Source organism: Vollenhovia emeryi, unplaced genomic scaffold (assembly GCF_000949405.1).
Source record: "Vollenhovia emeryi isolate VEMERY1.0 unplaced genomic scaffold, V.emery_V1.0 DF939126.1, whole genome shotgun sequence".
NCBI classification, from domain to species: Eukaryota; Metazoa; Arthropoda; class Insecta; order Hymenoptera; family Formicidae; genus Vollenhovia; species Vollenhovia emeryi.
In genome coordinates, this window is record NW_011967240.1 from 3,242,558 (window position 1) to 3,267,149 (window position 24,592).

The 24,592-nt window shown below is 47.6% G+C and overlaps 4 protein-coding genes across 10 annotated transcripts; 2 read left to right on the plus strand and 2 right to left on the minus strand.

Moving 5' to 3' along the window:
- Positions 1-5,094: 5,094 nt before the first annotated feature.
- On the minus strand, positions 5,095-8,852 carry LOC105569037 (myotubularin-related protein 9). The gene is made up of 7 exons (XM_012025166.1): positions 8,256-8,852; positions 7,854-8,019; positions 7,494-7,786; positions 7,096-7,199; positions 6,716-7,020; positions 6,258-6,581; positions 5,095-5,956 (listed from the first exon to the last, which is right to left on the minus strand). The coding sequence occupies exons 1-7, from the start codon at positions 8,415-8,417 to the stop codon at positions 5,553-5,555; spliced, it is 1,758 nt and encodes a 585-aa protein (XP_011880556.1). The 5' UTR covers positions 8,418-8,852; the 3' UTR covers positions 5,095-5,552.
- Positions 8,853-9,732: 880 nt separating this feature from the next.
- LOC105569036 (protein kinase C-binding protein 1) lies at positions 9,733-16,347 on the plus strand. The gene is made up of 7 exons (XM_012025165.1): positions 9,733-9,843; positions 10,999-11,447; positions 11,703-12,042; positions 12,149-12,329; positions 12,419-14,287; positions 14,385-14,665; positions 15,081-16,347. Exons 2-7 carry the CDS (start codon positions 11,002-11,004, stop codon positions 15,204-15,206), a joined length of 3,243 nt encoding a protein of 1,080 aa, XP_011880555.1. The 5' UTR covers positions 9,733-9,843; positions 10,999-11,001; the 3' UTR covers positions 15,207-16,347.
- A 1,284-nt stretch (positions 16,348-17,631) lies between these two features.
- On the plus strand, positions 17,632-21,203 carry LOC105569038 (GTP-binding protein SAR1b). Of its 4 annotated transcripts, none has more exons than XM_012025168.1 (6): positions 17,632-17,716; positions 18,344-18,447; positions 18,972-19,091; positions 19,491-19,556; positions 19,640-19,875; positions 19,984-21,203. In XM_012025168.1, exons 2-6 carry the CDS (start codon positions 18,360-18,362, stop codon positions 20,098-20,100), a joined length of 627 nt encoding a protein of 208 aa, XP_011880558.1. In that variant the 5' UTR covers positions 17,632-17,716; positions 18,344-18,359; the 3' UTR covers positions 20,101-21,203. The 4 variants fall into 4 exon arrangements, with proteins under 4 accessions (XP_011880558.1, XP_011880559.1, XP_011880557.1 ...); XM_012025169.1 differs by lacking the exon at positions 17,632-17,716 and adding an exon at positions 17,743-18,178; XM_012025167.1 differs by lacking the exon at positions 17,632-17,716 and adding an exon at positions 17,743-18,169.
- A 59-nt stretch (positions 21,204-21,262) lies between these two features.
- Positions 21,263-23,739, minus strand: LOC105569040 (3-hydroxyisobutyryl-CoA hydrolase, mitochondrial). Of its 4 annotated transcripts, none has more exons than XM_012025171.1 (8): positions 23,560-23,739; positions 23,373-23,484; positions 22,969-23,021; positions 22,635-22,876; positions 22,309-22,550; positions 22,001-22,217; positions 21,737-21,924; positions 21,263-21,667 (listed from the first exon to the last, which is right to left on the minus strand). In XM_012025171.1, exons 1-8 carry the CDS (start codon positions 23,560-23,562, stop codon positions 21,522-21,524), a joined length of 1,203 nt encoding a protein of 400 aa, XP_011880561.1. In that variant the 5' UTR covers positions 23,563-23,739; the 3' UTR covers positions 21,263-21,521. The 4 variants fall into 4 exon arrangements, with proteins under 4 accessions (XP_011880561.1, XP_011880563.1, XP_011880564.1 ...); XM_012025173.1 differs by having other exon boundaries at positions 23,388-23,484; positions 23,560-23,737; XM_012025174.1 differs by lacking the exon at positions 23,560-23,739 and having other exon boundaries at positions 22,969-23,047; positions 23,388-23,471.
- Positions 23,740-24,592: the final 853 nt, after the last annotated feature.

Here is a 24,592-nt window from a genome sequence, read left to right on the forward strand (position 1 = left end):
GCCATCTCCGCGCCGATTATGTTGCCCCGATACTTTTCTCGCTTTCCGAGAGTCGAGACTTTCTTCAGCCCCGGACGGCGCTTTCCCCGCCCCCCCCCCCTCGTAGTCGCTCGTAGTTCGTCACGTTGCTGATAGTCCGCGCTCGAATCGACACCCCGGGATCGGTTCCGTACCGGTCCGGTTTTTCGCCTTGGGATTCTCCCCGAATGCTATCCTGGGCTCTTGGTATAAATCACTATGGAAACGACAATTGCGAGCTTCGCCTCGCTCCTTCCCCTTCGCTTTTCACGACCCGACGTCCTTTCTCTCCTTCTCTCTCCCTCCCTCTCTCTCTCTCTCTCTCTCTCTCTCGCGCGCGCGCGCCCTCCTTCTTCCACTCTATTCCCAACCGTCTTTAAAGCGTCCATAGGTCTCGACAGTGGTGCTCCGATTTTTCCTGTCAAAGTGGAGAGGCCCCATAAATCGCGGGCCTCGTTTGTACTCGCTGGGCGACCAACTGCTCTCTGCGAGGGCACATTTACTTGCTGAGGCTCTAACGTTAAAGTGTTTACGAGTTTCAAATTTAACTCGAGAAATCGGAGCGGGCGCAATTAGTCGAAATAATTTTCGATCGATTTTCATGCCGCCCGACGTTGCCGTCGATCGTGCGCCCCGCGCGGCCTCGCGGATCTTTGTTAATACGCCAAGAATAATATCCCAACTCGCAGCGATCCTAACTCGAGCCGCGCGAGTTGTCCCCGAAAATCGTCGGCCGCGTCGCGTCGCCAGCGCCGCACGCACACAAATACGTTCCTGGCATTCTCCGTTTACGACTACCTGTGTTGTCATTGTTTTTTTCTCCCTTTATCGCGAGTTTCCTCGGTTTCCAGCGGCCCGCCGAGATGCCCCAAGCGGTTCACAACCTAACCGGATTTCAGTTGCCTAACGTTCCCGCGCGATGTTTACCACGGGGGTTTGCGGCGAGAAAATAACGCGCTCGAGATCGCAAGAGAGTTACCGAAGAATGTCTCCCGAAACGGACGCACGAAGAATACGAACGTCCTCCCCCCCCCCCTCCCCTCGAGGTGTTTGCGCGGTTCATGCGGTGAAGGAAAGCGAAGGGACCTACGAGGAGATAAAAATTAAAATACCAAGAGGAATATCGATGTCGCCCAGTAATTGATTGAGAAACGGGGGGAGAAATTGTTCGGCTAAGGTGGTTTAACAATTTATTCCGGCGCTTCGACCGTCCGCGTCGCGGCTCAAGAAAATATATCTGCGGAACAACGGAGAAACTTATCCGCTTGCCAATTGCCGAACGAACGGCACGCAGATAAGTTTCTCCAACATTTTGTGGATATATTTCCTTGAACCGCGATCCGGATGGCCGAGGCGTCGGAATACAATTGCGAAGTTAAGCCACCGCGGCCGGTCGTCGAACGAATTTTTCTTCCGAAAAATATTCGAGGCCCGGCTCCCACATCTTTCGAGCGCCGACAAATCACGCGTGTTATATTACATTTACATTGACGTTATGTAACCGATACTGTCTGGCGTATACGCCGGACAGATGTGGCAACGCGATGCATTTCAATCTCGACGGTATAGTTATGTTGTTACACTGTTATATACTGTTACTCCGGTGTTCGCTAGGAGGATCGCAACCCGACGAGAGGCGGCCGAGGCTCTTCCCCGGGCCCCGCGTTATTTTCGTGCGACTGGACGCGCGCGTCTCGAGAACCGAGCCACCGCTGCCGCTGGCTTTTCTCTCGGGACGCTGCGCGGAGAGAGAGATAAAGGAAAGATGAAGTTCAAGGTCACGCACACGCTCGCTGTTGCGCAACACAATCGGCGGCCCCGTACCTGCGAATCCGCCAACAATGCGTGTTATCGCGAATATCCGTGGTACGACGAGCGCGCACGAGGCACGAGGGGATCGCTACCGAACGGAGAGCGAACAAAAGATCTCATTTTCCAATTTCTCGGTATTTCTGGTGAGTCTTCCTCTGTTCGTGGTGACGCCGTGCAATTCTGGACGGTAAAAGCTCCCCGGACTCGGTTTTCAATTGTACTCAAAATTGTAAAGTAACAAGAGCGTCTTTCTCTCGGATTTTTATAATTTGCAGGGAGCGGACGAGAGTGAATAAAAACCCTTTGCCGGACGCAGGAGATGCGCGAGCCGGCGTTTCTACCGACCACGAAGGTTTACGTTCGTTTAAGGATGTGTCGGACATATCTTCACAATAGTACAAAGTCGCTAGAACTTTGCGAAATTGTTCCTTTGGTCTTCCTAATGTACTGCAGAAGAGTAAAAATGCATCCACTAAACGGCTGCTGAGATATAACTTGAGATATTCGTGCTGTCGGCACGAACTTTTTAGTTTGGAAAATATTTGACGTCATTAAGTTGCAATCAGGGTATTTTCACTATCAAAAGTTTAGGCTGATAAGTGAAAAAAATGCAGGAAAGAGCATTTGTAAAGTGAAAAATACCTTTGTAGGAGTACAAACAAGACTCCAACTATCGTTCAAGTTTCTTACGTCCAGATTTACTATGCGTTCAGAGTAGACATTCAAGTATTTCCAATTTCATGCACTTTTGTCCTGAGATCATACGTCCAATACATCCTTAATATTGAGAAGAGAGACAATCTTACAGCGTACACGCAATCGGTTCCCCGCTGCCAATTGAAATCGAGGTGATGTATGTACACGGTACTTGGAACGATCTCCCAAATGTACCGCGCCGAAATCAGCGTAGGACGAGAATTGATTGAATTTCGAAGTAACTCGTTGGTTTATTCCAGATAAGAAGAGGAACGTTCTCGACCGCCGTTAGAGCGGCACTTTGATTCTGGTGGCAGTGGTGCTCAGGTTTTTCGAAATCCCGGCCCTCGAAACACGAGGCGTCCCGTCCAACTCGGTACAGCGGCCGTGATACGACGTCCGCACAGGGACGCCACTTTCATTTTTGCGTGCTGATAAAAGAAGAATCCGGCATTCATCTCGCTGGTTCGCGGAAGCGTAGCGAGCGAACGCGTTTTACTCAAGAATACGGCATCGCCTTCCGGTATATGTATATACGTCTTCTCTCTAATAGCGAGAGAAAGAGAGGGAGAGACACATTTTACCAGCGCTCTCAGGCTGCTGTCCAGAAACGTCTCTCCGCGCGGTCGTTTCGCTCTCCGCTCTTCGCTTCGAAAATCGCATCTTTCTTTGTTGTGATCCCCGGACGCCTTGGGAAAAAGCGTCCCTTCTCTCGCCCCTCCTTAAGGGCCTCACGGACGGTAACTGCCTGCCTGCGAGCGGGAGGTAGAAAGGAAGGGAGAGAGCCGGGATCGCCGAACGAAGAGAGATCGACGAACCGAACGGGGGTGAGGGGAGAAGAGAGAGAGAGAGAGAGGAAGAGAGAAAGACAGAGAGAACGGCGGTACAGGGCCCCTTCTCCGAGAATGCCCCTACTACGAGTGAGGCCGCTAATGCCATTCCCGACGGACGCATCACTCTGCTTTCCGGCTCCGCCGACGACGTTTGTGCTCTCTTTGGACGCGAGGACGAGGAAATTTCCTGGCGGCGAATCGGGTCCTCAGGAGAGAGAGAGAGAAAGAGAGAGCGCGCGCGCGCGTTTCCGGAGGAAGAGGGAAACCGGACAACGCGGGACCGTTCGACACGCCCGTCCAGCGGCCCTGGATGGGTTTGAATTCAGTCCACGTTTCACGTTTATATGCGTGACTAGATCCACACTCATCCAAGGATACTGGACCTGTGTTGAGGCGAGGAGAGCGCGAAGCGCGAGCGCGCGCGCTCGCGCGTGGACCAACACACCTGTTCTTCTGTTCTCTCGAGTCTTCTGGGAAAAGTGATATCGCGAGGTAAATGAGGGACGGACCGACGAAAGGATAAAGAGAGAAAGACATAGAGAAAGGCTCGAAGCTACGCAGCGGTATCACGAGGTAACGGTCGCAGACGCGAGGTCGCGATTTCTCACGGATCTCCTCCATCGCGCAGATTCGAAACCGGTATAATAATCTCCGCGCGCGCTCGCCCGTGTCGCCGCCGCCGCCGCCGCCGCCGCCAAGACACGATGCCTAAATGGCGTCGTGAACGCGTCGAAGGACGTTCTAGCATCTTCGAAATACTTCAGCGAGCACATCCAAAGCCAAATCTCGGAGCTGCTCTCTTTCGTGTTTGAGTTCTGTATCTCCCGATAAGACGCGCTCCAGAATGCTCTTCCCCGATCGGTTTGTGGGCGAGCGCAGGGATAAGGCGTCGGGAACTTCGGCGGAAATTATTCCAGTCTCAATCTCGTATCGCCCTTCTCACCCTCGCGCGCCGCTCGAAGCCCGCGCGAATTCTGTTATGTTCAGAGACGCGACCTCGGAGCCTTCGGGGAACATTAAGAACGTAAACGCCGCTAAGCTCTCGTTTAAGATCGCTCGATTAAAATCGCAACATCGACTGCCTCTTCGCTTCGTTTACAGTTGCATCCCACCTTGGTCGACCTGTCCTTTGTCTTCCCCGAGCGCGGCGCATCTTTCACTCCCGTTTCGCAATTGCATCGAGAGAACGCATACACGTGCATGTGCAATGTATATTCGATCGCGAAACGTGAACGCTGACGAAACTTGATGCATTCCTGAGTGGCGGAGCCAATGGCCGTGGGATTCCCTTTCAGTTTCTTTGTGTGTGAACACCTGCCGCGCTTTCCCCTCCAGTCTTCTCTCCCCCTTTCGCCACGGCAGCGGCAACAATCCTGCCCTTTACCTCCCCTCGTCCCTTCCCGTGCCCTCTCTCATCGGCCGCCCTCCCGCCATCCTTCCCGAATAACGGTAAAAACTCGTCCGTACCCCCGAACGAGCGAGATTTCCTTCTCTCCGCACGCTCCAAGTGAAAAATTCGCAAGTCCTACCCTTGCAATTACGCTCTTTAATAACGGATTTACAATAGCAGTCCGTTCTCATTTCTTTATATTACTTTACTTTGAACAAATAAATTATATATGTATATAGTATATTTTAGAGAGATATATACATACATATACATATTATATATAAAATTACTCTTGTATATAATATATATATGCATGCACGCTGTAATATAATTAATTGTTTCGTGATGTGACGCCATACATTTGTCGTGAAATAAAAAATATCACAATTTATCTCGTCTCATTTAAATAGAACTTGATATCCTTACGGTGATGCGAGTTTCACTACGTAGGGCAAAATCGCGTGATGACTTATATAACGTCGACTAACGTGACGTGAGAGAAATACATGAAATACGCAATATTCAAATCTATATTGACAACGATAACACGCCCGATGGGGCGCAGACCTATTCTTAAACTAATAGACGTCCCCTTCTTCATCTCGGCGAGAGGTCGAAGGAATTGCGTTGAGAATTTTTTTTCTTTTCTTTTTCGTTACGAAGGCTTCAAGCATTCGTGGCAGGTGAAGACCGTTGATCCGTGCGGGCCAACGTAGTATTGTATAATTAAAGGCATATTGACAAGATCGTTGAATCTGCCGGCGCAGATCTCCTCGGTGTTCCTTCGGCCTCTACGATCTGTATCAAGTACTCTGAGACTCCAGGCTCAATTGCGCTATACGGGGATGGTCCTCCTGATTGTCCGCGTCTCCCCGCGACATGTCCGGATCCGAACGGATCTCCTCCAACGCCTGCTTGATCTGCGCCTGCAGCTGTCCGGCCACCTTGCGCACCGCCGTGTGATTCTGCTTGATCTGCTTCGCGTAGGAGAGCATACCGTCCCAGAGGGCTGCGCTTGTATGCGCGAGGTACAGTTCTTTCCACAGCTGAATACTGATGGGTGCAACGCTGGGCCAAATCACTCCCGGATTCGGCTCGTACAACGGATTGATCCACTGCTCCAAAACGTCCGGCTGATTCATGTACGACCATAAGCTGTAGGTTCGCTCGGACAGCCGTAATTTTATCCTCTCCGCCTCCGAGTCACCTGAGTAGACGAGCAATACATGTAACGATGAGTAAGCAATAATAATACATAGCAAATATACTTATTGTAATTTAAATAAAGAATTGTGTATATGTGAATATTATGCGTTTTAATTTCTATTTTAACGATTTATCTAATCTTTTACACAAAGCAATACGACAAGTGTACGTATGCGACAATGTTGCGCGTTTTCTAATATCATAACTCGTAGTTATAACGAGAGAATAGGATGTTTTAATATAAAAATGTAACTTGGGTGATGTAGAAAAGTAAACAGAGACGCGATTAATGCCTCACGTACCTAAAAATGTACCGTAGTTGGAGGAGTAGGCGTGCTTGTACAATTTGATGAGCAAATCCGCGGTGTACTCGAAGCTGAATTGGAATTGGTGGTGCAGCTGGTACAGGCAGTCGAGGAAAAGCAGAAAGGTCGGCGCGTGCGTGGGATTTTGCGAGCTCACGGATTGATACGCTCCGCAACGGGTCCGGCTGAAAAATTGATGGCCGGCCTGCAACCACTCGCGCTCTATGAGCGCCTGGAGTCCTCGTACCGTCCGGCAATCGGGATTCAGTATTGCCTGGGCCAAACTGGTCACGACCAACGTGGAGTCCCTACCTGTGCTGCCTACAAACCGAGATCGTATAACGTTGTTACGGAATTCATTACGGAATTGGTATCTCGAAGGAAACGAGCGAATGAACACGATATGCTTTCGTAACAACTAAATTAATTATTCATTTGCTGCGTATACGCTGTACCGTGCACTAGTACGGCCGCAGCCTCTTGATGCAGGCATTGCGCGGTGACGCAAGCGGCATTTAAAGCGCTCTGTACAGCAGTTAGCCACCCGCTGCTGTCCAGTTTCGACAGCCACTGCGAAGTGGAGCTGTTCACGTCGTTGCAAGCCTCTATCAATCTGTAGAAACTATCGGCCAGATCGTGCGGCCGAGGAACCGCTTTGTGTACTTTACGCCATTGCGGATAAGCCGTGTCCATCTCCGTGCCGCCGCCTCTGGCTCTGGCACTCTGCGCCTGATTAACCGATCTTGTGTCCACTATGTAACTACGTATAAAATCCCAGGACTGTAATAAATATCGGGAAATATCTATTTGGAAAACGTATGTTAGCTGTACTTACCCACGCCTCCCAGGGCCCAGAACTGCGTTCAGCAGTTTTTCATCTTCCTTGCACCTCTTGCCGGTAGCACCGCACAACGGCTGACTGCTTCTCAATAGTATACTCTGCAATAAGATGAACAAAGTAAAGCATCGAATAGACTTTGTAATTTAACATAGAGGAGAGTTCCCTATTATGAAATAGGCTCCTAACGTGAGATAGCAGGATCTCTGCTAAATTAATATCGCGTCTTGGTCCCATCATGAATTTATCGCCCTTGGAGTAAAGACTGTTTAGTGGAAAATTGACGGTCGGATCGTGTAATCGTTGCGAAAGGAAAAGATCTGATTGAATTTGGTATCTCGTATTGGAATCCTGTCTCATAATAGAAGGGACTTTCCGTTACGTTCACTACTTACTCCTCCCTCGTGTCGGTAACATAACACGGGGAACCTTCCGCCGTCCCTAAAGCCAGCCGAGGCTATTACAACTTTGTCGTCCACTTGACGCGGCACTATGACCGCCGACGGATACGAATTGCAGACTTTGTAGTCTCTGTTGAGGTAACTGATACGCCACTCGTCCCCGTGAGCCGCCAACAATCTGGACCACTCGGAGACGGGCGCGAACGCCGTCCAGCCGTCCTCTACCCGCACCATAATGTTGTTGCTCGTCTGCGGCCGATAGAAGAACGGGTATTGTAGAGTTTGGTCTGCAATGTAAAGGACAATTGTACGGTCTCGTTGTCGAGCAACGCGTCGCGGATGTTAACAAATTACCTAGCGATATTAGCTTCTCTATGGACAGCGTGGCGTTGATTAAATCGTTAGTGGAGCCGATATCTAGCTGAAGGATCTGGAAGTCCTTGCACTTCAATATTATGCTACCGCCTGGACTCTGGGCGTTCAGTTTCTTCTCGACGACGTCGATGTTCCTGTTCATCAGCTGGCGAAAGGAGAAGGACACAGTGAGATTGATTCAAAGAGGTGAGCGCGCTCGAAAATTATTAGAGCGAGCTGCCAATCTTTCGAAACACATTTCTCGAAGTACATCGCTCGCCCTCAAAACCAAGGACACAGAACAATACTCGGCAACAAATTTAGACACTTTTCTCCCGTACTTTTGCAACTGCACCCCTCGACGCGCAATCTACACGCGATTAACAACTCATCGACGCCTACCCAAAACTCCTGGCCGTCGTCCTGCCTGGAGGACAGGATGAGGTGGTGGCCGCTGATGCACAGCGTCCCGTCCATGCTCTTGTTACCGCCGTCGCTCTTGTCGACCAGCACGACATTGTCGACTTGCGGGATTAGTATGTTATCGCCGATGTGGTCGCCCATTGTAGTCCTTGGCTCTCTACGCCGACGTGTCCCTCGCTGAGATACGAACGCCTTGACGGTACGACATAACCTAAGCGGTCCGCTGCCCCCGTCGGACTGTCACGGGGGTGGATTCCCGAGGCATGATCCGCGCCCGCTGGCCTCGAGCTCCCCCTCGGGCGGAGGTTAACACCACGGCGAGCGATATCGGTCCCAGCGACTCGCCGCCCGCGCGCCGTTCCCCATTTATCTCGCTCGCGACCAGATAAAGCCACAGCTGTTGTGCGACTTGTTTACTATCTCAACGCGATCCGTAATCCGTCATCGGCCGCCGTGGTGCATCGCTTCGGCTCGCCGCGATATCGCATCGCCGCAGTGGGGAGACGGGAAAGGGGAGAGAGAGAGAGAGAGAGAAAGGTAAGTTAGGTTAGGTTAGGTTACGGTACGGCGCACCACGTGACCGCGAATACATAACCTAGCGGACACCTGGGCGACACGGGAGGGACGGTGCGGCGACGGGGACTCGGCCTGTCGTTTCTGATCCGGGCGAACGAGGGGACGTCGCGCGGGCGCGACGCCGAGGCGACATGGCGATTCCACGATCGGTGGTCTATGCGCGGGCGGGCGCGCCGACCGAACGGCGCGAACGTTGCCGCGGGACGGCAGCGCAGAGGCTCTCCCCACGACGTCCGGATCGCCGCTGCCTTCCGGGAGGAGGAGGAGGAAGAGGGAGGCGAGGCGCGGTACGTGCGCACCACGTTCGTGTGCCCTGTAAATGTCGGCTCTCTCGCCACTCCGTTACACCCGCGCGACGACAATGCAGCGATAACAGTTGTCAGGGGGCTACAGAGGTGAGCCGCCAGCCCCGGTTTTCCCCGCCACGGCGCGCCGACACGACGTGTTTCTCGCTCGACGTAATGTGGTATTATTGTCTGTCGCTTCATTTACATCCCCTGTCCGCGGGGCGGCTTCGCGGTCGGGGACGGAGTTTCTAACTGAAATACAATGTTCATTCCTCAGCCTCGTCGCACCGCCGAAGGAGTCGCGAGGCGGGCCCGCGAGATTGGACAACGGTTGACAGTTGTCTCCTCCTCCGTCGGCAGGGACGAGTGGGAGCGAGACGGAAGGTAGCAACCGGACGGGGCGTCACGTGACCCGCGACGGCTCGCCGTGAGGGACACCGTCGAGGGATGGCGCCACCGGCAGCGGTTAGGGATCCGGCGGCCTAGGCGAGGAGAGGAAGAGTCGAGCGATTCTGGCGTGGAGGCCAGTCGGTTCGTCGTCGCGCTGCACAGGCTCGAGTGGCGGGCGGTGACACCGCGTTCGCTTACGCTCGCGATCTTCCGGTCCGCTCCGGCAGCCCGCGGCGGCGGCTTCGAGGGGTGCTCCGAGGCGGTCAATCGCGGCCAGTAGCGCACAGAAGCGTCGCGTCCGGAGTCGCTGCGAGGTAAAGGACCTGTTTACGCTCGACACCTCGTGCGCGCTCTCGTCAGCGCCTGCCGCGGCGAGGCTGCTGATGTATCTTGACGTCCAATTGTTACTGATTGTTGTTATTATCGTGCGAAGTCTGGCAAACGCGAAGATTATGTAGAGATAACACCGTTGCCTGTATCCTTGTAGATTTATGTAGATAGACTGCGCGTCCTTATGGCTACGCTGAAGATTACACTGTGAAAGATAGAGATAATGCATGAGTGACGCTTTCTCCTTCACTTTTTGTTAACAGTGGGGAGAAGACGGTGCTTAGACAAAGACACGCTCGTCTAGGCTGGAGACCCTGTAATCAGAGACTGGCCATAAGCGAGCTGGTCAAATTCCTGCGAGTCGGAGAGAAACGTAGGCTATCTCACTCTTCTACGATCGCGACGATCGCAGGAATTTGACCAACTCGCTTATGGCCAGTCTCTGATTACAGGGTCTAATTCAGGCTGTTGCTCGCTCTCTCTCTCTCTCTCTAATTTTAATGTAATCATAGGCTGTTTTGCCAAACCTCTGCTTAGCTAAGCGCACGCAATCGGCGAGCGTCTGCTTGCAAATATTGGGACAGAGGCGCTGAGGCTGCGTCAAGCGGCACTGCAATCGTTAACTGCTTAGCCAGCGGAGGCAAAACGTGGCCATAGCACAACTAGTAGATCCACCCCGTCATTTGTTTTGTTTTGCGTCGCGATCCCTTCTGCACATCCGACATTGCTCTGGGCAGACCGATCAAAGTTGTATACGCGGTAGTTGTGGCTTCGACGAGTACGTGTATAAACACACGTCGCTGGATCCTGTCCGGGTGTATGGCGGAGTACCACGTGATCGCGACTGCAAAGATCCAAGGGGCCGGCAGAGAGTGGAACTCCCAGTTATACTATGATGATAGTCGTCGATTCTTGCCACGGGACGCGCAGTCTATTTGTATAAGTCTATGATCCTCGTATGCGAGTCGCATTGAAGTACATGTACAATACCTAGCTGTGTAATCTAGTCGAATAGCTTGCGGCAACGGCTCCTGTTGCCTACACAGCATTACGGACAATTCGACGGTTATATAAATAAATTATGTATGCGAATCTGCGAGATGTACTTCTGTGGACCAACTAGGTGCTTTCTTCCAAAGGTGATGACCAAAATGGCGTCCCGCGAGAGCGGCGAAGGCTCTGCGAGATCTCCCAGCGCAGACAAAGCAAATACGACGGCGCGGCCAGAGATGGACGAGAAGAAATCGCCAGCCGCTACGCCGCCAGTCGATCGGCACGAGACGGGAGACGCGGCTGTCGAGGAAGAGAAGAAGAATTCAACAGCGGGCGCAAACGATGTCTCTGCAAGCGTACAAAAAACTGATTCTGATGATGCGCAAAGCGAGAGCGACGATCTGAAGCCATTAATTGATAAGATTCGGCAGGACGATAAGAATAAAGCGGACGGGAAACGAGAGGTGCAAAATCCAGCCGCGCTTGCGGATCCGCCAAGTACGGACGATGAAGACAATGAAATTAAGAGCGAAGATGACAAAGACTCTTCGACAAAAGAGGGATCCGTTTCGAAACGAAAGCGAAAGACTTTAAGGTTAGTATAGAGCAGAGACCCTGTAATCAGAGACTGGCCGTAAGAGAGTTTTCGTCGAACTCCCGCGAGTGAGAGATAAACACGGACTATCTCGCTTCTCTACGATCGTAGAGTCGTACAAGGGTGAGATAGCCTGTGCTTATCTCTCACTCGCGGGAGTTCGACGGAACTCTCTTACGGCCAGTCTCTGATTACAGGGTCTCTAGTATAGGCGTAATTCAAAAAGCTGCAATTTGGATGTAAAAAATGAGACAGACACGTTGATACTCTCAGCAACCCGATGGCGGAATCTCCCGCGGAGGAGGGCGGCACCAGGAGCAAGAGGAAGAAATTGAAGACCGGCTGCGACCGATTTTGTTGGCGGTGTCACAAGGAGAAAGTTGACGCTTACTGCACCGCCTGTCCTCGCGCCTGGCATCGTAAATGCATTGGCGGCATGCCGTCGTCATTGGAGAAGTGGATATGCGGTGAATGCGCGGCCATCTTGAAGGCCGACAACGCCGAGACGCGTTCCCTGTCCATGGCACAATTGTCCATTGATCAACTGTGCATGTTGCTCAAACACGTGGTCGAGAAATTGCGCGAATATCCTGGTGTACGTGCATTCCTTTTCGTCTGCGCCAAGCAGTGTACTGCAATTTATCGCGTTATTCGTTTACTGATTTCATGCATTTCTAATTGATCTTTACCCTTTGATGTAGTCCGTACCGTTTTGCAAACCAGTGGACCTCGTAGAAGTGCCAACTTATTTAGATTACGTTGTCAAGCCGATGGACCTGAGCCTCTTGGAGTCGAATGTGCGAGCTAAGCTCTACGGCAGCACCGATGCGTTTATGGCCGACGCAAAATGGATTCAACATAATTGCGTCGTATTCAATACGTGTACGTGAGCTCGCGCGCTTTTAAATTTGCCAAAATCACGAGTATTAAAGTTAAGCGAGCAAGCCTATTGCGTTTATCGATGTTTCTAGGCGGTGGAGTTTACGCAGATACGTCGAAACTGACGAACACAGCTAAGCAGATGATAAAAGTGGCGCGTTCGGAAGTTTCGGAGATCGAGGCGTGTCCCGACTGCTACGCGCATGGTCGTAACTTGCCCAGGCCTCAACCCTCGTGGTTTATCGAGCCATGCCATCGACCGCATCCGCTCGTGTGGGCCAAGCTCAAGGGCTTCCCGTTCTGGCCAGCAAAGGCGATGCCACGCGTAAATTCTCAAGGTTTCGTGGACGTGCGCTTTTTCGGCGAACACGACCGTGCTTGGGTGTCGCCGAAGGATCTCTTCTTGTATTCCGAGGAGCCACCCGGACCAACCTCCCGTAAACGGAAATCCGACGTGGACGAGTGTGTACAGGAGGTCAATCGACACATCAGGAAGCTCGCGCTCATGTTTGGCCAGTTTAAGTATGCGCTACCGAAAATTCAGTACGAACCGAACAATCCGCTGCAGATACAGCTGATGCTACCGAAATACAATCCCTTTGACCCCAACAATCCTTTGCCCAGTCCGGAATCTCCTCCAACTCAGAAGAAGAAGGCGCCCCAGAAAAAACGAAGCCTCATTAAAGGTAAATCGCAGGCTGACGAGTCGATTGATATTAGCGAAGTAGATACTGACTCGAAAGGCGATGCTCGTGAAGAGGAGAGTGAAGCTACATCACCAAAAGTACAAAAATTAGATACCGATGTTAAGGATACTTCGCAAGCTAATCTAGATGGTAGTCGTACTAAATTAAATAAGAAAGCAGATCAAGAAAGTGTAAAGTCGTCCTCCCGGGAAGTTGCTCAAAACAAGACGGTGAAAGAGGAGAAGTCGAAAAATGTGAGAACGTCTCGCTCAAATGTCGCGCTCACGGATAACACCGCCGAAAGTAATAGCACGAGTCCAAACACCGGTATCTCGGATAAGAACAATTCGCCGAGAGCGAAGAGCAATGCGAAGTCGCCTACAAAAAATTCGCCTAAGACCGCGACGCAGCCGGTCGCCGAATCGTCCGACACTACGCGAAAGAAGGGCCTCTTGAAAAATATTATCAACCCGAAACTGGCGCTCTCACAAATGGACAGCCCGAAAGTGGCTACGAAGAAGAACAGTAAAGTGCTGAAGCCGAAAACGAGGCTCGTTAACAAACTGAACGCGGAGAAGGAATTGAAGGCTGGTTCCGCGAGTAAGGAGAATGAGAAGCTCTCCAACTCGAGCAAGGTCATTCCCGGGATTTCGCTGCTGATGAATAACAAGGAATTGTCGAATGTGCAGAAGAGCATACCTGAGATCGACATTACGCTGTCGCCGCCTCTTACACCGTCGAAAGCGAGTGTCGCTCATGCCATCCCATCGGCGAATCCGATCGTTCCCATCACGGATAAATCCGTGTTGCTTCTCGTGGTGAACGGGACGGCTGCTGAACCCGCGAAGCAGATCGAATATCAAGGCAACAAGGATATGTTCTCCACGACGAAGGAGGGACAGCGTAATTTGCCTAGGAAGGAGAGCAAGGCTAGGAAGACCTTTCCTGGTAGATCGCACAATTCACAAAACGTTCAATTGCCGTTGTCGGACGTGGGCGGGATTATTCAGGTTTCTCCGGTCAAGCAAGAGACGTCATCCACGTATCAGCTGCTACCTCCGGAGGCCGGGCCGATCAGCGCGCGTTTGCATCGTGATGTGCACGATCTCGCGAGCAGAATGGGCCAGTTGATGGAGGAGGCGTACAAGGCCGCGGGCAACATTAACAACGAGAACGCTGACAATTATCAGGCGACCATATTCTCCTTGCGGATGCAGATCGAGCGTATGAAGTGGCAGCATCAGCAACAGCTAGCCGAGTTGAAACACAACGCCGGTATACCTGTCTTTTCTTTCTTGCGAAAGTCGTTGGATAGTTGATTGTCAAAAAAAAGAAACGTGAAAAACACTGCAGGAAACGTTATAAATTTCAGATCGTACCATGTTTGAGATGCGCGCGAGTTTAGAAGCGGAGAGATTGCGATCGGTCGAGGAAGTTCGCAGAGAAGTCGAAGACGAAAAGGCCCGATGTATCGAGGAGACCAAGCGGAAGCAATGGTGTGCCAAGTGCGGGCAGGAAGCGATGTTTTACTGTTGCTGGAACACTGCTTATTGCAATTATCCGTGCCAGCAGTCGCACTGGCCTACGCACATGCGAACGTGTTCTCAGCAGTCCGGGTACACTACCGTCGTCTCGGGTGCAAATCCGCCGCAGGTGATGCCCAGACTCACATTAAGCTGATGACTTTGAGCTTGTGGAGAGCCTAGAGTGAATTAGTGTAAGTCTCAGCGGTTCAAATGGAGGGTTCGGCAACCTGAAAGTGCTGTAATAGAAATATATCGTTCTTATTTTATTTCACATCGAGAAACTTTCTTTTTTTAATTGTAAAAATCATTTGTGATAAAGCAGAATGTGGCTAAAGAAATATTGAGACTATACAGTCTGCTAGATTTGCTGACAATTCACGTTTTATCGATCCCTATCAGAGTTCCATGTCCACAGATTAACTTACACTATTGACACTCTGGACGCTTCAAAGCTGAATTTTGTTTTGAGTAGTTTTCGTCTCGCACGATTGAACTGCCGCAATTGTTGTTTTGCAATAGCTTAAAAGTATTTTACTTTTCAGAGCAATAACGCCGTGACACACGATTCTACGGGCAAAACGTATTCTCTGTCACCCAGCAAATTGAGTGGAGTTCCGCTATCGTCCGCTGGATCTCTCAGAAATAAGGCCGATCAGGATACGCTGTAGGCAGCTCGCAATTTCTTTACAATCGGTTTGATATTGACGCGCGAGTAAGGTGAAAAGATTTGCAGTAGCACCGTAGGTAAATTTATATCTACAAACAACCGGCGAGTCTCGATTTAGATTAAACTGGTACGTTTGCGATCTGAAATCGTTTCGTTTATGTATTATAGTACGTAGCTAATTTCTTTTATTGATCTTGACAGTTTAAATTACGCGATGTAAATAATCGGAGCGATTAGTATTTTTGACGTCAGATCAATATTAAAACATTAAGTTACAAAAGACTCGAAGATAATGTTGAAGTAAGATTTATATAATAAACTTATACTCGTTCAACCGACTTATTGTTAGTAAAAAAAGTAATAAAACTATTTAATAATTATAGAAAGTGCGAAAGATGTAATGAACTGCGCTTAAGGAAACGTTAGGTACAGTCCTGGTGAAGAAGGTTGCCCGACGTTTTATGATCAATTTTGAAAATGCAGTCTATCATGCGAGAGATTAAAACTTTTGCTCACGGATATGTGCAGTGACGCAGTATTAGAGTAAAGGAATGATATGTACGAACATACATAGAATGACACAAACGAGTATTCTACAAACTTATTGTCGGGGACAACCTTTCTGACCACGACCGTATCTTTAGATACGAGCGGATAATATGCAGTATAAGAACGTCGTTTAATGTGATTAAGGTCCGGTTTCACCAACGTCGCTTATCTAATTTATCTTATCTATTTAAGCTTAGTCTAATTCGTTCTTTGTCTCTTTCCAACTTTACGAAGGAGACAGAGAAATCAAGCTTAAAGTTGAACGACGGTGAAACCGGGCCTAAGCATTGTAACAATCTATTTCCGTTGGAATTTGGTAACACTACTTTTGTAATTATACACTTCACGTAATTTCTCAGTTCCTCTATAGGCGCACTTGAAAGACGCGAGATAAGAGATAAGAATTATTTTTTCTATCGAACCTCATGACGTAAACACGCCTCTGACGTAGAATGATCGACATGATTGCGAAGAGCGCGGATGAGCGCTCACAAAAATTCAACTCTCTCGGTTAAGTCTGATGCGAGAGAGGCGTGTGACGTTTAGACGTGAATAATTTTCAACGCGTTTATTAATAAATCGTCGAGCAGATATATGTTGACATTTGTACTGCGCATCTTCCAAATGGCCTTGTCCCGCCGACAGTCTTTCACTTTCGTCCCACAAACATGTAATTTTCTCTCTCCGGTTATACATTAAATTCAATTTACAAGTATTCGCGGACGGACGGACGACAGCTCTGGGGCTCGATTCTTGAATTTGTTCGAAGGAAAAACGTATGCGAAAATTCTGCTCTTACAGAAAAGTTGCAAGTTGATCGGCTATTCGCGTAGCTTCAACCAATCGATTTTCAACTTTTCTGTCAGAGCAGAATTTTCATATACGTTTCTTCTTTGAATAAATTCAAGAATCGGGCCCCTGGGGCCGAAGAAGAAACGTATACGAAAATTACCAGGGTTGTGTAGTGTCTAGTTAAAAAAGATAAAAGTTAAGTTAAAGAATTAAAAGGTTAAATAATTTTAACTTAACTCGATTACATTATAGCCTGTTAACTTTTAACTGAATGTAGTTGCATTTTATCGGTAACTTTTAAACTTTTAATTTACCTTTCTTAAAGTTAGCCGTGCTATAAACCGAGGCATTACAAGACGCCGCGCGTCTGCCTACATTGGTAGTTTCGGTGTTCGAAAATTCGTTGCCAGCGCTAAAAATCTGCAATACACGTTACGTGTGCTGTAGATCTTCAGCGCTGACAATGAATTTTGGAACACAGCCATTACATGGGGTTTTGATTCTCGAAATCACGTGAAATTGTTCATACATGAAACGGGCCATATTCCGCGTTTGTATTGTGATTGATTGTCCAAACGCTGGCCGTGAAATTCAATTTACGTAATCGCGAGTCTGAGATTTTATATCAAAATAAATTTAACTCAACTTTTTAATATCCTTTTATTATTAACTTAACTTTTAATTCAATTAATTTTATTATGGATTAACTTGTGTCTTAACTAAGTTAAATTTTCAAGGCTGTTAACTTTAACTCAGCTTAGTTAAAAAAGAAAGATAACTTACCCAACCCTGGAAAATTCTGGCTCTGACAGAAAAGTTGAAAGTCGAAATTGGTTAAAATCACCACGCGAATAAGCCAAATCAACTTGCGACTTTTCTGTAAGAGCAGAATCTCCGCGTGCGTTTCTCCCCTTCGAACAAATTCGAGAATCGAGCCCCCGTAGCCGTCAAATAATTTGGGGTGTAAAAATTCAAGTGCGGCGGATAGAAACGTTTTCGAAGTTTCGCGCCCACGACGCGGCAATTATTTCGCGCAATATGGCGAGCGGAAGTGACGTCACCCAGTGCCAACTGCCGGCCAACGGGGCTCTGTGGTCGGGCTGCCCTTTCTATGGGAGGAAAAGCACTTTTCTCCGTCCCCGCGGCCTCCGTACACTTTTTTCACAGTGGGTACGTGAAACTTACGTCGACACGGGCGAGTAACGGGCCTGCGGTCGTCACTTTTTAACGTGACGCGCGCGATTTTCCGAAAGGTCGGCCGTGTCGGTCTCTGCGTCTCGTTAAGAGGCGCGAGAGAGAGAGAAAGAGAAGGGAGGAGAGGCATCGCGAGAAACCGTAATTGCCTGGTGTCAGTTAACGCGAGGGAGCGAGAGCGAGACGGAGAGCCGTCGAGTCCTCGGGTTAACAGATCCACTCGTCAATCATATGGCGAGAGAGGCGAGCGAGTCGTCATAAATTCCACATCGCAGTTCCGTTCCGCCTCGTCTGCACTTTTCTGCACCCGTCGCGTGTAAGGTTGAGCCGAGCCGTCGCGAGATTAAGACTGTCAGCGCGGAGCACGAGGCTCTCGGGGAAGGTGAGGACGAGTGCAGCCGAGAGGAATCGAATCGCTGGGACACGCGGGTGCGTACGGTACGCTCGGCGGCGGCGTGGCCGCCACCGCGTCCCGATCCCGGTGTAGAAAGTTCAAGGTTGCGAGGGCGGTTTTACAAAGAGTCCGGGGGAGTCACGTCGGCCGTGTCACGTTGGCAGACGGTGATCCCCCTGCGTTAACGTTCGCCTTTACTATTCTTGCAGAGTCATTCGTTAGTTAATGCACGCACAGCACGGCGGACGTCGCATAATCGCAGCTACAAGTATGTTTTTTGTTGACTGGCTCACCGGAGTGCTGAGTTATCTCGGTGAGTACAATTCCTCCTGCGTTAATCCGCCGCTACGCGAGCTTGAGTCTAGATCAAGCAAATCTCCGTCTCATTGTCGTAATCGCGATGTCGTTCCAAGGATGATAGATGCGCGGCCGAAAGCGATCCTCTCGTTGGAACGACCGTTTGAAACGCAATATTGAAACGTAGTTTCATCTCTTATTCTTGAGGGGAACATTCGCGGAACAACGTCTTATCGGTTTTAACAGGAATACTCTTGTTAAACGCTCGTCATTACGCGTCGTTATCTGAAGACATGGATACACCTTGTGCAAATTGTCGTGGAACATTCGGCTGGTGCGTCCAAAGCGAACGGCACACGATACTGTTTTTCCTACTGGATTGTTAATGAGAGCCTGTCCAGGATTTAGCTTCAATTCGCCTGATCTGTCGCTCTGTGCCACTTATTGCGTTTCTTACGGCAGCGCAAATCCAGAACGGTTTCGCTTCTCGGTAAATCTGCCGCACGTTTGACTTGTACAAATCTCCCTTGCTGGTTTCAGGATTATGGAGGAAGAGCGGCAAGCTTCTCTTCTTGGGTTTGGATAACGCGGGCAAGACAACGCTGCTTCATATGCTCAAAGACGACCGTTTAGCTCAACATGTACCCACGTTACATCCAAGTAACTAAGTTTACATCATTCCGTCGCGTCTCAATCCTGTTTTGTAAAAATACATACCTTTGTATACGTAGAGGCAATTCTTTCCTGATAACTTAATCATCCCGTTTTACTGGAAACTTCAATTTTCGTAATATTTGATTGAAGACACACATAGAGAAAAGTCCCATATTATGAGACAGCAGTTTTTCAACGTCCAAATTCAATCGCGAATCTTTCTTCGCGCCGATTACATGGGAACTTGTCTCGTAACAGGGGACTTTCCTCTGTGTCTCCTACTTTTAAGTGCAAAACACAAGCTACGCTTCTTTTTCAAACTATGTCTTCATTGTGCTACAACAAATGAGCAATGAGAATCGGAATTTTACCGAGTTGTCGTCAATAATTTATTTTGCGTTTCAGCATCTGAAGAATTGTCTATCGGAAACATGAGATTCACAACTTTTGATCTCGGCGGTCACACTCAAGGTACGCGGGAGAAATTTACGTCTTGCGAAATGTTTTATCCCAAGCATAGCTTGCTCATACCTCTGCGAATTGTATGTCTGCAGCACGTCGCGTTTGGAAGGACTATTTCCCGGCTGTCGACGCGATAGTGTTCCTCGTCGACGCGAGCGACAGGATAAGATTACCAGAATCAAAGGCCGAGCTGGATGCGTTGTTAACTGACGAGCAACTTAGCGCGTGTCCGGTTCTCGTGCTAGGTAATAAAATCGACAAACCACTCGCGGCTTCTGAAGATGAACTCAGAAACTTCTTTAATCTCTATGGACAAACAACAGGAAAGGTACAGCCGCCCGAAACAACAGTCTACTGTATTAGTGTAGTAATTGCATCGGTAGAGCGATGGCATTTTTGTCGGACGTTACTCGGAGATACAATTGTAATGTTTTAGGCTAAAATTGCCCGCAGCGAAATACCTGGCCGTCCGTTGGAACTGTTTATGTGCTCAGTCCTGAAGCGACAGGGATACGGGGAAGGCTTCCGTTGGCTCGCACAGTATATCGATTGAACGTATATATTATTATACATGACAAGAGATTCTCAACAGTTTCATCATACATTTCCCTTTCCTGTTGGTAACGGCGCCGCTACCGGAACTGTAATCTTCACACATGAATTCAGCAGTAGGAGAGGAAGTATCGTTTCATCCGAAAACACAAAACTAAAAAAAAAAGAACAGTAACCGAAATTTAAGACGATTTTCCCAAATAGAGACACGAGACGAATATTCTCGAGAACATTGTACGCGCGGGGGATAGGACAGATTTCCTTTCTTTGACGTTGGTACACGAAAATCACAGCAAACGTCATCTCTTTTCCTCAATACTTCGAGCCCTATACGGATTTCCCATTCTGTGGGAACTTATCATTTTGCGAGTCACATTAGGGGAATGATCATTGATACGTGCTGAAGAATGAAATAAAAAAAAAACATTTTGATAAAATAAAACTAATAAACTATTTAAGAATTCCAAGTGTTTTGTAGATTTATTTTTGGTGATTTCTTTTTAGTTTTCTTACACGCAAAAAAGAAATCTGTTGTAACGCAGAGTAATATAGGCAATCGTCGTGGCTTTTGAAAACTTGAGAGCTTACGGTACGCAATTTCTTTGGAAGTTGGATTGATTTGTTAACTGGTACTGTCTCTACATGTGCTCTTTGCTTTTCTTCTCGTTAATTTAAATTGTAATTAAAATCGTCAATTGACACTGCTGAACGCCGTTCATTATATTATATTTAGTTGCTGGTGTTTAATTTTTTTATGTTGTATTTTTACTACAGTCTTATATTTGTGCCAACATTTTGTATATATTTTTTGAAAAACCACTATTCATGGAACGTAGGATACGTACGAGTAATCTGTTCCTTTTGGAAACGGTTACGAAAATCTACTAAACCAATTGAAATTATTAAATAGAACGATTACATCATTTCTTAGCAAATTGTTGAATTGCTTATCTCAGTTATAGCTGATGTATTAAATTACTGTTATAAGTTGAAACTGTTCACAAATAATGTAGATAGCGGGAAAATTTTGTTAATTTGTTGATGGTGAATCTAGCTTAATAAATCTTGGAGTTGCTTCCAAAATAAAAAAATCAAAGTCACAAACACGAAAATTAATATTTTACGTGATAGTACTTAGGTTGTAAGTACTTATGTTTTCTTCATTTTGCACCAATAAAATGTTTTATATTTCACACGATTGTATGGTGCGCCATTTACAAAGACATGGTTTCTGGTAAATTAATTTGCGGTATAAATCTGTTGCAAAAAATATAGGAAATTAAACCTGAAAGAGTTAATGTTAACAATTTTAATATAAATCTCAATCTGTACAAAATTAGGGTATAAAAATAATCTTTAGGAACTTGTTTTCATAACAATATATATATATCCACAGTATATATAAGACACTTGTCTTAATTCCTACAGTTTGCTGACGCACAACTGCAATTCTTTCTCCGCAGGAAGCGCCGCGAATCGTTTATCTACATATTCATTCGTTACATCAGCCAAGGATATCGGCTTCCATACTGGTTTCTGATCTTTGTCGACCAGGAGAGCTCTGACACCTGCGATTAAAATGAAATATTAATCTAGGAACAAGATTTACAAGACGCATGCTACATTCTACCTTGTACCTTCATAGAAATCGCCGTCTCTAGTCAGGGCCGTGCAGGCCAATCTATATTCGATCTTTAAACAATCCGTTAAAGATTTTCCTTTTCCTTCGTCGATCGCCTTTTTACTAACTTTGAGGGAGGACGGAGACATTTTGAGTAGTGTCTCCACGTTCTTCTGTGCCCAATCCGAATTATCTTTCTTTAGCCTTCAAAAAGTTTACACGTTGCTGCGTTACAAATGGAAAAATGTCAATTCAATTAACTGGAATGTCCGTAGTTTACCTCTCGACTATCTCTTCGACGGATGGAGCAGAGAAGCAGCTCTCTATCTGCGACATATGAGGCGCCAAGCTGAATTCGTGATTTAACTTCGGTTGATATTTGTTTAAAATGGGTTCGATGTCGTTGTCGCGTAACGTTAATAAATCGCGTTTTAAGTCCGCAAGTTTCTCCGATGGTACAAAGTGCGTCGCGATTCCAGCCAGGAGAACATCGACACCTTAATAAAAAAAAAAAATATATATATATATATTAAAAAATGCATATACGTACAGGAGTGAACGCAATATAAAATATAATTCAAGTTGTACCTTTCAACCTGTGTCCCGTGAGACCCAGGTAGGTGCCCAGTCTTCCCTTCAGTCTAGACAAGAAATAAGTCGCGCCGACATCGGGAAACAGTCCTATCGCCGTTTCCGGCATGGCGAAGAGGGTCTTCTCCGTGGCAATTCTGTATTTGCCGTGTACAGACAATCCAACGCCGCCTCCCATCGTTATTCCATTGATGATAGCAATGTACGGCTTCTTATACGTCCCGATGAGATGATTCATGCTGGAGGCAAGCAAGTCCTTTCTGTTCATATGCAAATAGACGAGAGGATACACTCGATACCGACTGGATACTCTTGCAACTTACGTATACTCCGTTCTGAAGAACTCCTCACCCAGGAGGTTCCCTTCTGGTTCGTTCAACGCCAGGACGAGCGACTTAACGTCACCGCCCGCGCAAAACGCTTTATCACCCGCGCCTTCTACTATCACCAGTTTCTTGGAAGATTCCCACTGCTTGAGGGCGGAATGTATTTTCTGGATCATGGACAAATTTACGGCGTTCAACGCCTTAGGCCGGTTTAAAACTATCACGCCGCTGTCTCCAACCTGTTTGCACGTAAGATTAATCTTAATGTCCGAGGAACCAACAGTATTCGGCGAAGGAAGACATTCTGAAGTGTAATAATGCGCAAACGTACGTCTTTTAGAAGAACCTCGTCCATCGCTTGAGCACTGGCCGCTTCTTTAGACGCTGGAATTGCAGGATTAACTTAGAATCTATTTGCGAGGAAGAACAACGATATAAATGTAACGAGGAGGATTCTTTAGGCTTGTTTTCTGTTGCTACACTGGTGAACTAGTGCAATAAGTTAGAGTAGGACAAGCATATTTTTTCTCATTCTAGCTTACTGCACTAGTTCACCAGTGCAGCAATAGAAAACAAGCCTTTTCTTTTACGATACACCACGAATTGGTACGCTAAGAAGGCGAATATTACTGTACTATTATACGGGCAGTGTTCATTTGATATTTATGCAATTTTCAAAAGTACGTTTCCATTTGCGCGGAAAAAGAGGGCAAGATCCTTAGCGATTGCACGAACAGCCTGCGGTCTCACCCGTGGCGGAGCCTGACGTCGATAAACATCTAACAACAGCACGTGCGATCGTAGCACCAACGCTCGAATAATGTAGTTTTCCTACGATGCTCTGCATCTGAAAGAAATAATTACGACGCGTGTCAGTGGTCCGACGCGCAAGTTTCCAGCTCGTGCTCCACGTCGAAATTACCATATTTATTGTCTGAGCGTCGGAGCGCTACGTAATGCGACAGAGGTGCCGGAACATAAAATCCGCACTGTCGAAACTGCTGAGTGTTGGCCACCGTCACGACGTAACAGCCACGTTAATTGTAAGGCGATATTCATAACCCGCTGTTGTATGCAAAGTCCGGTTCGAGCTGGGGCTGTTTTGCGCACGCGCGGCGATACGACGTAAGTATACAGGGTGTCCTGAAATTCGCGAATCAAAATACCATAGCAAGAAAGTCGTCGAAAAAATAAATTAAAAAGTTATGTACCATTTTTCGTTCCGAGCAGTAGTTTTTTTTAGATAAAAAGGTTCAAAACAGGCCAATCATACATTACGGTTCTTGCTATGGTATTTTGATTCGCGAATTTCAGGACACCCTGTAGAGCTGCGTTTGTCGGAGGGAAAAGTAGTACGGGACTTTTTCTTTTACTTGATTTGGTCTGAGAAATATGCTGTTGCAATAGTGTTCCAATTATTGAAAATTTTTGTAACACAAAATTTACATACGACAAAAATTTTACAATAATTGGAGCACTATTGCAACAGCATATTCCTGAGACGAAATCAAGTGAAAAAGGTCCTGTACTACTTTTCCCTCCGACAAACAGTTATCGAGATATCATACTAAACATTGAAAAAGTTATAAATTTTCTCTTAAATATCCCAGAAAGCATTAGGCGAATCAAAAAATGTCTCGGACAAAAGATGCTCATATTATAATTAGTAGAATAAGATTATAGTGTAATAAACAATAGGGGGTTCCGTGAAAGAAATTGAAGGTGACCTTCGCGTGACCTTCGAGCAACTCGTCAAGGTCAAACTAATAGCACCATCTTATGTCCCCCTTCGAACCAAACAACTTTTGTCCGAAACGTTTTTCTCTGCGATCAAAAGTAAAAAAGTTATTTGGGGTGGGACGTTAAATTGGGACACCCGGTACAATCATGGTCTGCTAATTGGTCTTTTCAGGCTGCAGTCAACACCACGAGCGCTGCCATTAAGTGGCAGAATC